General features: G+C 44.0%; 1 protein-coding gene across 1 annotated transcript in view; it reads right to left on the bottom strand.

Moving 5' to 3' along the window:
• Positions 1 to 13,800, bottom strand: part of spegb (striated muscle enriched protein kinase b) — a 128,963-nt gene that overhangs the window by 33,050 nt on the left and 82,113 nt on the right. The window contains exons 13-17 of the mRNA XM_021596902.3: positions 10,682 to 10,911; positions 3,290 to 3,409; positions 2,547 to 2,651; positions 1,848 to 2,054; positions 1,528 to 1,651 (exon numbers count right to left, since the gene is read on the bottom strand). Of these exons, the coding sequence (XP_021452577.2) occupies positions 1,528 to 1,651; positions 1,848 to 2,054; positions 2,547 to 2,651; positions 3,290 to 3,409; positions 10,682 to 10,911 (786 nt within the window). The remainder of the gene's footprint in view (positions 1 to 1,527; positions 1,652 to 1,847; positions 2,055 to 2,546; positions 2,652 to 3,289; positions 3,410 to 10,681; positions 10,912 to 13,800) is intronic.

The raw sequence follows: 13,800 nt of genomic DNA, 5'->3' as shown, positions 1-13,800 counted from the left end.
TTCTCATGATCTGAGAGTCCTTTAGGTGCCTTTTGGCAAACTCTAAGTGGGTTGTCATGTGCCTTTTACTGAGGAGTGGATTCCATCTGGCTACTCTACTATAAAGGGCTGATTAGTGGAGTGCTGCAGAGATGGTTGTCCTTCTGGAAGGTTTTCCCATCTTCCCAGAGGAACTCTGGAGCTCTGTCAGAGTTACCATTGGGTTCTTGGTCTCCTCCCTGACCAAGGCACTTCTCTCCCGATTGCTCAGTTTAGCCTGGGCAGACAGCTCTAGGAAGAGCCTTGGTGGTTCCCAACTTCTTCCATTTAAAAATGATGGAGGCCACTGTGTTCGCAGGGACCATCAATGCTGCTGAAACTTTTTGGTACCCTTCCCCAGATCTGTACCTCGACACAATCCTGTCTCGGAGCTCTACGGACAATTCCTTCAATCTCATGGCTTGGTTTTTGCTCTGACATGCACAGTCAACTGTGGGACCTTATATAGACAGGTGTGTGCCTTTCCAAATCAAGATCAATCCATTTAATTTACCACAGATGGACTCCAATAAAGTCGTTGGAACCTCACAAGGAAGATCAATGGAAACAGGATGCACCTGAGCTCAGATTCGAGTCTCATAGCAAAGGGTCTGAATACTTATGTAAATAAGGTATTTCAGGTTTTTTTTTCTTCATAAATTAGCAAACATTTCTAAAAAACAGTTTTTGTTTTGTTATTATGGTTATTGTGCGTAGATTGATGAGTAAAACAAGTAGTTTGTTCGAGTTTAGAAAAGACTAGCGTAACAAAATGTTGAAAAAGTGAAGAGGTCTGAATACATTCCGAATGCACTGCATAGTGAATATGAGTTGAATTGTATATTTAAATGAAAAGCATCTGCTTAAAAATATCCATGTTAATACAGTTGTATTGTATGTTGGCACCCTTGCACTTTACAATGGAGCAGGATGTTCTGTTTTCTCTTTTCAAAACTGGTTGAATGGCTATTTTTACCCTGTAGAGTCTTGAAATTTACCACAGACGAGAATCACTTGCCTCCAACCAAATTTCTTCCAATTTTGAATATTTTAGTCCAGGTCATTATTTTTACTTTGAAGTGGCTGGATGCCCTTTGGGTGGTGGACCATTCTTGATACACACAGGAAACTGTTGAGTGTTACAAACCCAGCAGCGTTGCAGTTCTTGACACACTCAAACCGGTGTGCCTGGTACCAACTACCATACCCTGTTGAAAGGAACTTAAACCTTTGGTCTTGCCCGTTCGTCCTCTGAATGGCACACATAAACAATCCATGAGTCAATTCACTCAAGGCTTAAAAATCTTTAACCTGTCTCCTCTCCATCATCTACACTGATCATCTACACTTAAGTGGATTTAACAAGTGACATCAATAAGGGATCATAGCTTTCACTGGATTCATCTGGTCAGTCTGTCATGGAAAGAGCAGGTGTTCCTAATGTTTTATTCACTCAGTATATAACTGTACATTAGACTATCAGGTGTAGTGATCCAGTGCGTGACTTGCCTTTTCCAGATTACTGCAGCGTTGATGTGGTTCAGAGTGATAGTGATGCTGACTGACTCGTTCTCCTGCACATACACCATGTCTGGCTTATCAATTATTACTGGAGCCTCCTGAAGATATGGACCTTGGGAGAAATACAATCATGTAAAGGGATAGTTGATCCAAATAAAGAATTTACATATTTGTTTCCTTGCTTTGTTAGCAGTCTTTGGACAAGGAGAGAGTGAAAGCCATGCTTTCATTTAGTTATTAGCCCCTGCCACCAACCAACATAAGCACAGTGTCATCGATTCATGTTGCCCTCACTTGATGGCTCATACCTCTGTCGACAAGTTGCACTGGGTCTGTGGACGGAGAGGGTTTGCTAAAGGCCTTGGTGGTGATTGACAAGACCCTGAAGGTGTAGCGGACTCCTTTGGAGCAGGAGGTCACTGTGTAGCAAGGCTCTTTCAAACTGGATGCTATGATGGTCCACTGGATTGAGCCCAGCACTTGTTGTTGGATGGCATACATCAACGTGTTGGGATCTGCAACGACAAACATATATACCTTTTCAATATGTGAACGCATGTAGACAGAGGATTGACTTTGACCAGCTGTGCAGATGGCAGATGAAATGGCATTCAAACAAAATTCAATTGAATGTGTACTAGACGTTTTCCTTTATTAGGACAGTGGATGTGATAGCAAAACAAAATGCAATTCAGATGTGCTGGAACTGTTATATTCCCACATTGCAGATTTGTTTGAACCGCATTACCGATACCATCTACCCACAGCCGCATCTTATTCAATATTCTTTAAACAATAAATTATTCCCCCTGGTGCTGTGCTTTCAATTTTAAACTATGACTTGGTAAATCTAAATGCAGTAAAGATATATCATTCTTCACTTTTACATATATTTTTTGTGTGCTGTTACATCTGTCTAGCAGCCCTAGCTCTTGAAATACAGGAAACCATGGCTCCACAATCCATATTATATTGAATGACAGTAATGCCAGTGAAAAGAAAATGACCAATAGAGGGATCCAGCCTCCGGGGTTTCTTCCAGCACAGGGTTATCGTCTTGCCAGTAACAGCCTCTATTACTGGGGGCCCATCTGGAGGGTCTGGAAGAACGTCTGAAACAGTAATAGATATATAATTTCACACTACAAGTGTTTCACATAAATAAGAGTTCAATTTTAAGAGTTCATTAACCTTCATATTATACAGTATCCCTTTATCACATCCCCTACAGTAAATAGCTAAATCGAATGCATTTGATCATAGATTTGAACTTTTGTTAAAAACACAAGGCGCATAATCCCATTAACACTGTAATTCAAGTTAATGGTCCGTGGTGATATCACCTTTTTGTGCATGCATCAACATACCAAATCAACCCCTAGCCCCGCCTCTAGATCTGAAACAATTGGATAGTTGCGTGCTCTATGGTGAAAATTCTACCTAGTCGAGGCAAAGCAAGGCAAACCTATGTAATTGCTGTGTTGCTTAAACCTATCAGGTTCTTTCAGATCTACAAGAGTACCATGGAGGTAGGGGCTATATGGGTTGATTTGGGATTCAGCAACAGACTATACTCTCTTCACAAAGTTAATGAAATGTCAACTGACTTAAAATGGTTCTTCGGCAATATGAGGACCATACATGCAGATGACAATGGAAAATGTCTTACAATGCATTATAACTGTACCAAAATGCATTATACCTGTAGGATTGAAGTAATATTATCAAAAAATCATCTGGGATTCCTCACCAGTCACATAGAGATGGGCGTAACAGGTGGCCTTGCCCACCTTGTTGGAGATTACGCTCTTGTATACCCCTCCGTGGGCGTGGCAGACAGAATGGATGACCAAGCTGTGGATGTCTCTGACTGGAAGAGAGGACCACCACAGGGGTGAGTTTCCCAATGCCTTGATAGCGTTAAGATAATCGCTATATCCTGCTGAAAGTGCATTATTTGAATCCAAAAAACATTGTTGCACTTAAACTGACCCCCTATAGTCGATTGACGCACCGGTGCGTCCCCATCAAAATCTGTCAGTTTAAGCTAGAGATATCCGTTTTTTTGCATTGGATGTGTCTCAATCCACCATGGATGTCGCACTGCCGCATCTGCGGTGAAAGGTGGCAGAGCTAGAGCAGTGTTTGTCAGAACACAAGACATCTCGAAAATCTGTCTTTTCACAAAACCGTCTGTAGCGTCCGAACAGTTTGAGCTAGAAAACTATTATCACCACTCTATGGAAAGGGGAGACTCTCACAAACATGATTGTGTTCTCCGTTTTGCTGTGCGACGCCAACGATACATTTTTGGACTGTAGTTTTAGCCATGTCACTGGACAAAGATGAACTAAATCTCCTCCGCTCACCTGTTTACAGGACCAGTCAAACCTTTCCTAATTTTATAATGTTGTTATTCCATGCAGTTCTCTAGGCTATAGAAGTAAAGGCCAAATTCAATATCTTATCAGATATATTGATACCTAAAGAGGTCCGACAAGCTAAAGACCTTCATCTGCATCAAGTAAAACAACACCTAGTTGCAGATGTGGGCACTTACCACTCACGAGGACTGTGTGCTCCCGATCTCCGTGGCCGACGTTAGTAAGACATTCATGCATGTTAACCCTCGCAAAGCTGCTGGCCCAAATGGCATCCCAAGCCACGTCCTCATGTGCAGACTAGCTGGATGGAGTGTTTACAGACATATTTCAATCTCTCCCTATCCCAGTCAGTTGTCCCCACTTGCTTTAAGATGTCCACCATTGTTTCTGTACCCAAGAATGCGAAGGTAACTGTCATCATGAAGTGCTTTGAGATGCTACTTAAGGATCATATCACTTCCACCTTACCCAACACCCTAGACCCACTAAAATGTCCATACCGTCCCAACAGATCCATGGACGACGCAATCACCATTGCACTGCACACTGCCCTATACCACCTGGACAAGAAGAATAGCTGTAAGAATGCTGTTCATCGACTACAGCTCAGCCTTCAACACCATAGAGCCCTCCAAGCTCATCACTAAGGGCCCTGGGTCTGAACCCCTCCCTGTGCAACTGGGTCCTAGGCTTGCTTACGGGCCGACCCCAGGTGGTCAAGGTAGGCAACAACACCTGCGCCACACTGATCCTCAACAAGGGGGCCCAAGCTCAGTCCCCTCCTGTACTTCCTGTTCACCCATGACTACGTGGCCATGCACGTCTCCAGTTCAATCTTCAAGTTTGCTGACGACCCAACAGTGGTAGTATTATATCCAAGATGGCGTAGCAGTCAGAGGTCTTTCTCCTTCGTCTTATCGTGTCCCATGTATATATCTTTTCAAATATTTGTCTAAACCTCAACTTCAAAATACTCTCCTGCAACCCGCCTCACCCACTGTGGTGAGGATCTGCTTTTTTCTAAAGTATTTTTCTTTACCTGAATCGGAATCACCCAACAGAAGCTAGCCAGCTAACTAGCTACTAGCTAGTAGTCAGCTAACCACTGCTAGCGGTCATCAGCTACCTTTAGCCTGGAAAGCTCTTGCCAGTTTATACAACACGATTCAAACCAGAGCATACCGGACCTATTTTCTCTCCATATCCCCGGATTCCTACCGCAAGCTCCGAACCTTCTCACCTGGATCATCGCAGCTAGCTATCTGCAATCTGAGTAACTATCCCTGGCTAATGTCTCTGTCCCGTAACAAGCACCAGTTAGCCTGGAGCTAGCCCATGCTAGGCCCATCTCCTGGCTAGCTGAAGAGGTCCATCAACCACTCCTGGGCTACAATACCTATTTTGCCAACTGGCCTGGACCCCTTTTACTGTCGGTACGAGGTACAGAACCCCGCCGATTCTTCACGACTGGACTACCGACCTAATCTCCTCGAGGGGGTTACTCAACCAGCTCATACGTCGCGACGTCCCCTGAATGCCCATCTGCTAGCCTGCTAGCCGTGGCACACTAGCTTTCTAGAGCATATTGGACTGTTAGCTGAATAGATCCATTTGCCAATTAGACTGGACCCCTCTGCTACACGGAACCCTACTAATCCATCTTGACTGGTCTATTGACAGAACCGCACGACGAGGATAAAACAGACTTTCCTCTGTCGCGACGTCCCTCTAAGGCCCTTCTGCTAGCTTGCTAGCCCCGGCCTGCTAGCTGTCTGAATCGCCGTGTCTCCAGCCAGCCCAACCACTCATGGTCCCCTATGATTAGTCGGATATGCATGTCTCTCCCTAACGTCAATATGCCTGGTCCATTATTGTTCTGGTTAGTGATTATTGTTTTATTTCATTGTAGAGCCTCTAGCCCTGCTCAATATGCCTTAACCAACCATTTAGTTCCACCTCCCACATGACATGGTGACATCACCTGGTTTAAATGTTTCCAGAGACAAAATCTCTCTCATCATCACTCAATGCCTAGGTTTGCCTCCAATGTACTCACATCCTACCATATCTTTGTCTGAACATTATGCCTTGAATCTAATCAACCGCGCCCAGAAAGCTGCTCCTTTTACTCACTGTTCCGAGCGTCCTAGAAGACCAGTTATTTTGCCTTTAGCCGTAGCCTTATTCTACTCCTCTGTTCCTCTGGTGATGTAGAGGTTAATCCAGGACCTGCAGTGCCTAGCTCCACTCCTATTTCCCAGGTGCTCTCATTTGTTGACTTCTGTAACCGTAAAAGCCTTGGTTTCAAGCATGAAGAAGAAGAAGAAGCCTCCTCCCTAAGTTTGCTTTATTCACTGCTTTAGCACACTCTGCCAACCCGGATGTCTTAGCCGTGTCTGAATCCTGGCTTAGGAAGACCACCAAAAACCCTGACATTTCCATCCCTAACTATAACATTTTCCGGCAAGTTAGAACTGCCAAAGGGGGCGGAGTTGCAATCTACTGTGGAGATAGCTTGCAGAGTTCTGTCTTACTATCCAGGTCTCTACCCAAACAATTCGAGCTTCTAATTTTTAAAATCCACTTTTCCAGAAAAAAGTCTCTCACTGTTGCCGCTTGCTATAGACCACCCTCTACACCCAGCTGTGCCCAGGACACCATATGTGAATTGATTCCCCCCCACCTATCTTCAGAACTCGTGCTGCTAGGTGACCTGAACTGGGACATGCTTAACACCCCGGCCATCCTACAATCTAAGCTAGATAACATCAATCTCACATAAATGATCAATGAACCTACCAGGTACAAATCCGTAAACATGGGCACCCTCATAGATATCATCCTAACCAACTTGCCCTCCAAATACACCTCTGCTGTTTTCAACCAAGATCTCAGCGATCACTGCCTCATTGCCTGCATCCGTAATGGGTCTGCGGTCAAACGACCGAGCTGGCCTTTCTAATCAACCTGGCCGGGGTATCCTGGAATGATACTGACCTCATCACGTCAGCAGAGGATGCCTGGTTGTTCTTTAAAAATGCCTTCCTCACCATCTTAAATAAGCATGCTTCATTCATAAAATGTAGAACCAGGAACAGATATAGCCCTTGGTTTACTCCAGACCTGACTGCCCTTGACCAGCACAAAAACATCCTGTGGCGTACTGCATTAGCATTGAATAGCCCCTGCGATATGCAACTTTCTAGGGAATTTAGGAACCAATATACACAGGAAAGCTAAGGCTAGCTTTTTCATTCAGAAATGTGCATCCTGTAGCACAAACTCCAAAAAGTTCTAGGACACTGTAAAGTCCTTGGAGAGTAAGAGCACCTCCTCCCAGCTGCCCACTGCACCGAGGCTAGGAAACACTGTCACCACCGATAAATCCACTATAATTGAGCATTTCAATAAGCATTTCTCTACGGCTGCCCATGCTTTCTACCTGGCTACCCCTACCCTTACCCCGGTCAACATCTCAGCACCTACTGCAGCAACTTGCCCAAGACCTCGCCTGCCCCGCTTCTCCTTCACCCAAATCCAGACATGTTCTGAAAGAACTGCAAAATCTAGATCCCTACAAATCAGCCAGACAATCTGGACCCTCTCTTTCTACAATGATCCGCCAAAATTGTTTCAACCCCTATTTCTAACCTGTTCAACCTCTCTTTATTATCGTCTGAGATAAGCTTGGAAAGCTGCCGCAGTCATCCCCCTCATCATAGGGGGAGACACTACACTCAAACTGTTACAGACCTGCCCTGCCTCTCTAAAGTCTCCGAAAGCCAAGTTAACAAACAGATCACCGGCCATTTAGAATCTCACCGTACCTTCTCCGCTTTGCAATCTGGTTTCCGAGCTGGTCATGGGTGTACCTCAGCCACACTCAAGGTCCTAAACGATATCATAACCGCCATCGTTAAAAGACAATGCAGTGCAGCCGTCTTCATCGACCTTGCCAAGGCTTTCGACTCTGTCAATCACCACATTCCTATCGGCAGAATCAATAGCCTTGGATTCTCAAATGACTGCCTTGCCTGGTTCACTAACTACTTCTCTGATAGAGTTCAGTGTGTCAAATTGGAGGGCCTGTTTTCCGGAACTCTGGCTGTCTCTATGGGGTTGCCACAGGGTTCAATTCTTGGGCCGACTCTTTTCTCTGCATACATCAATGATGTCGCTCTTGTTGCTGGTGATTCTCTGATCCACCTCTATGCAGACGACACCATTCTGTATACATCTGGCCCTTCTTTGGACACTGTGTTAACAAACCTCCAAATGAGCTTCAATGCCATACAACACACCTTCAGTGGCCTCCAACTGCTTCTAAATGAAAGTAAAACTAAATGCATGCTCTTCAACCGATTGCTGCCCGCATTCTCCCACCCGCATCACAACTTTGGACGGTTCTGACTTAGAATACCTAGGTGTCTGGTTAGACTGTAAACTCTCCTTCCAGACTCACATTAACAATCTCCAATCCAAAATTAAATCTAGAATCGGCTTCCTATTTCGCAGCAAAGCATCCTTCACTCATGCCGCCAAACATACCCTCGTAAAACTGACTATCCTACTGGTCCTCGACTTTGGCGATGTCATTTACAAAAAAGCCTCCAACACTCTGTTCAACAAATTGGATGCAGTCTATCACAGTGCCATCCGTGGGGATGAGAGGTTATTTTCCTGGCACCACTCCGCCAGGGCTCTCACCTCCTCCTTGTTGGCTGTCAAGCCTTTTTATTTATTTATTTTATTTCACCTTTATTTAACCAGGTAGGCTAGTTGAGAACAAGTTTTAATTTACAACTGTGACCTGGCCAAGAATAAAGCAAAGCCGTTACTTTTTTTTAAACAAATTGCATATTCATATTCTGGATTCTTGACATCGGTCACTCTAATATATCTACTGCTGTACATACCATTCTTAGTATATATTGTGTACATCAATTTGGTGTATGTACAGTGCATTTGTAAGGTATTCAATCAATCTACACACAATACCCCATAATGATTAATCAAAAACAGGTTTTTCGAAATAAAATAAAAAATATTTAAAAAATATCACATTTATATAATTATTCAAACCCTTTAATCAGTACTTTGTTGAATCACCTTTGGCAGCGATTACACTTGCAGCCTCAAGTCTTCTTGGGTATGACGCTACAAGCTTGACACACCTGTATTTGGGGAGGTTCTCCCATTCTTCTCTGCAGATCCTTTGAAGCTATGTCAGGTTGGTTGGGGAGGTTAGCTGCACATGTCTTTTCAGGTCTCTCCAGAGATGTTCGATTGGGTATCCACTCAATATCCACTCAAGGATATTCAGAGACTTGTCCCAAAGCCACTCCTGTGTTGTCTTGGCTGTGTGCAACAGTTCGTTGTCCTGTTGGAAGGTGAACCTTCGCCCCAGTCTGAGGTACTGAGCTCTCTAGAGCAGGTTTTTATCAAGGATCTCTCACTACATTGTTCCATTCATTTTTCCGTCGATCCTGACTAGTCTCCCAGTCCCTGACGCTAAAAGACATCCCCACAGCATGACGCTGCCCCCACCATGCTTCACAGTACTGATGGTATTGGCCAGGTGATGAGAGGTGCCTGGTTTCCTCCAGAGGTAACGCTTGGCATTCAGGCCAAAAAGTTCAATCTTGGTTTCATCAGACCAGAAAATCTTGTTTTGCATGGTCTGATAGTCCTGAGGTGCCTTTTGGCAAACTCCAAGCAGGCAATCATGTGCCTTTTACTGAGGAGTGGCTTCCGTCTGGCACTCTACCACAAAGGCCTGATTGGTGTCGTGCTTCAGAGATGGTTGTCCGTCTGGAAGGTTCTCCCATCTCCACAGAGGAACTCTGGATCTTTGTCAGAGTGGCCATCGGGTTCTTGATCACCTCCCTGATAAAGTTACTTCATCCCTGATTCCTCAGTTTGGCTTGGCAGCCAGCTCTAGGAAGAGTGTTGGTGGTTGCAAACGTCTTCCATTTAATAATGATGGAGGCCACTTGGGGACATTCAATACTGCAGAAATGTTTTGGTACCCTTCCACGGATCTGTGCCTCGACATAATATTGTCTCAGAGCTCTATGGGCAAATCCTCTGACCTCATAGCTTTGTTTTTGCTCTGACATCCATTGTCAACTGTGGGATCTTACATAGACAGGTGTGTGCCTTTCCAAATCATGTCCAATCAACTGTATTTAACACAGGTGGACTCCAATCAAGTTGTAGAAACATCTCAAGGATGATCAATGGAAACTGGATGCCACCGATTTAAATTTAGAGTCTCAAAGCAAAGGGTCTGAATACTTATATAAATAATAAAATTATTTTTTTATAAATCTGAAAAAAATTCTAAAAAGCTGTTTTCGCTTTGTCATTATGGGGTATTGTGTGTAGATTGATGAGGACATTTTTTTATTTAATCCATTTTAGAATAAGACTAACGTAACAAAATGTGGAAAAGGGGAAGGGTCTGAATACTTTCCGAATGCACTGTACGTATAGAATGCATTTGGATTACTTTTACAGTGCTTTGTGGGATGTTAATTGGTTTCGTTCCGACATTTCTTGAATATATTTTTATTATTAATTGTGTACTTGCTTGACATTTTACTGCATTGATAGGTCCAAGTAATATAAGCATTTCGCTTCACCCCGCTATAACATCTGATAAACTGTGTACTCCACCAATACAATTTGTTCTTACTTGATGAAGTTGCAGTTTAAACTTATAGAGCTGGATTTATAAAATACCAATCTCAACTCACACTGTGTCATTTTCCTGTCCTCCGTGCTGTCGATTTTCTTGCCGTTGTGGAACCACACAATGGTGGGGTACGGCAGTCCAGCCACCTTACACTTGAGCACAGTCTCTTTGCCCTCGATCACGTCCAGGTCGTACAGGGGCTTGACAAAGTCAGGCATGGTGAAGCGCTCAACCTCGTTGTCCGGCACCTCGGGCTCCTCCGGGATGGATGGCATCTTCTCTAGCTTTGCCCTTTGGAGGGAGGGAGGTGAGAGAGAGAAGGGGCGAAGGGAAGGGAAGTTACTATTGGGAAGACATGACCCAAAACACACCCGCAACATATTTGTAGAGTTAAAAGCACAATGTAGTCATTACGTGCAAGGATTGTGATTCCAAATAATAAAAACATTTGATTACTTATACACTATAGTAAATTTGGCCAAATACGTATAATTTCTTTAAATGGATACATAAGTGATTGTATGTCTAAATGGTAAAACATGTGAATGAAAACACCCACAAATAAAAGGTAACATTCTGTACTAGAACAATATATCCGTAACTTTATTTAAAATACAAAATACTGGAGTACAGTATACATAAAATGTAGCTTTTCTGGAAACGGTCTTCTTTGGGTGAAGTAGAGGCGGACTAAAATGCGACGTGGTGGTTATTCATGTTTTTAATAAAGGAAAACTATACATGAATAAACTACAAAACAATGAAATGTGAAAACCCAAAACCGCCCTATCTGGTGCAAAACACAGAGACAGGAACAATCACCCACAAACACACAGTGAAACCCAAGCTACCAAAGTATGATTCTCAATCAGAGACAACTAATGACACCTGCCTCTGATTGAGAACCATACTAGGCCGAAACACAGAAATACCCCAAAACATAGAAAATCAAACATAGACTGCCCACCCAACTCACGCCCTGACCATACTAAATAAATACAAAACAAAGGAAATACAGGTCAGAACGTGACAGTACCCCCCCCCCCCCCCCCCCCCCCCCCCCCAAAGGTGCGGACTCCGGCCGCAAAACCTTAACCTATAGGGGAGGGTCTGGGTGGGCGTCTGTCCGCGGTGGCGGCTCTGGTGCTGGACGTGTCCCCCACTTCACCATAGTCTTAGTCTAACTTATTGTCCGCCTCCATGGCCTCCTAACCATGGTGACCCTTCTCAATGGACAGAGCTTGGGACAGAGGGGCTCTGGCTGACTGGCGGCCCCTGGCCGACTGGCGGCACTGGCGGCCCCTGGTCGACTGGCGGCACTGGCGGCCCCTGGCCGACTGGCGGCACTGGCGGCGCTGGGCAGACGGGTGGCTCAGGCGGCGCTGGGCAGACGGGTGGCTCAGGCGGCGCTGGGCAGACGGGTGGCTCAGGCGACGCTGGAGAGGAAGGCTCTGGCTTTTCCAAATACAGTACAGGTACAGTGCCTTCGGAAAGTACTCAGACTCCTTGACTTTTTCCACATTTTACCCCATAATTACAAAGCAAAAAAAATACACTAAACTGAAATACCTTATTTACATAAGTATTCAGACCATTTGCTATCAAAATCGAAATTGAGCTCCGGTGCATCCTGTTTCCATTGATTCTCATTGAGATGTTTCTCCAACTTGATTGAAGTCCACCTGTGGTAAATTCAATTGATTGGACATGATTTGGAAAGGCACATACTGATCTATAGAAGGTCCCACATTTGAGATTGCACGTCAGAGCGAAAACCAAGCCATGAAGTCAATGGAATTGTCCATAGAGCTCCGAGATAATATTGTGTTGAGGCACAGATCTGGGGAAGGGTACCAAAACATTTCTGCAGCATTGAAGGTACCCAAGAACACAGTGGCCTCCATAATTTTTAAATGGAAAAAGTTTGGAACCACCAAGACTCTTCCTAGAGCTAACCGCCCAGCCAAACTGAGCAATCGGGGGAGAATGGCCTTGGTCAGGGAGCTGACCAAGAACCCAATGGTCACTCTGACAGAGCTCATCTGTGGAGATGGGAGAACCTTCCAGAAAAACAACCATCTCTGCAGTACTCCACTTATCAGTCCTTTATGGTACTGTAGAGTGGCTAGACAGAAGCCACTCTTCAGTAAAAGGCACATGACAGCCTGCTTGCAGTTTGCCAAAAGACACGTAAAGGACTCTCAGACCTTGAAAAACAAGATTCGTTGGTCTGATGAAACCAAGATTGAACTCTTTGGCCTGAATGCCAGGTGTCACGTCTGGGGGAAACCTGGCACCATCCCTACGGTGAAGCATGGTGGTGGCAGCATCTGAAAATAGCAGTGCAGCAACGTGCAGCAACGTGCAGCAACGTGCAGCAACGTGCAGCAACGCTCCACTTCCAACCCGACAGAGCTTGAGAGGATCTGCAGAGAAGAATGGGAGAAACTGCCCAAATACAGGTGTGCCTTGCTTGTAGCATCATACCCAAGAAAACTCGAGACTGTAATCACTGCTAAAGGTGTATCAACAAAGTTCTGAGTAAAGGGTCTGAATACTTAAGTAAATGTGATATTTCAGTTTTTTATATTTTAGAATTTTCCAAAAATATCTAAAACCCGGTTTAACTATGTCATTGTGGGGTATTGTGTGTAGTTTGATGACGGAAAAAAACAATGTAATCAATTTTAGAATAAGACTAACGTAACGAAATGTGGAAAAAGTCAAGGGGTCTTAATACTTTCCGAATGCAGATGAAGGGCCTTCATTTGACCCACTTTGGTACAGCAGGGAAATAATCCTGTAGCAACAGGAAATGTGAATTATTATGTGGATTATATTTAATGGATAATTTTGGAGTCTGACATTTTAAAGCGGAAATTACAAACATTAGAATGCTTTTTGGTAACACTTTGCATTAAGATATCCTTTTACTATGCAACTAACACAGTAATAACTGTGTAAACAGTAGTTACATAGGTTTTACTATGTAATTACATGTTAATAGGGTTGTTCCGGAATCCTTTGTTACACAATTGGAACAAGGAACGTGTAATTACGCATTCATTTGCTGAAGGTTATTCCACATGTGTAAGTACTGATGATATTACACATTCTCTTGCGCTACTATGTAACTAATATTTTGTAATTACACATTTGAAAGTCACCTGTGAATTACAA

The sequence above is a fragment of the Oncorhynchus mykiss genome, chromosome 3 (assembly GCF_057628025.1).
Source record: "Oncorhynchus mykiss isolate SJ-2025 chromosome 3, ASM5762802v1, whole genome shotgun sequence".
Lineage (NCBI taxonomy): Eukaryota > Metazoa > Chordata > Actinopteri > Salmoniformes > Salmonidae > Oncorhynchus > Oncorhynchus mykiss.
Note: the sequence above shows the minus strand (reverse complement) of the source record. Positions and strands in the feature narration are given on the sequence as shown.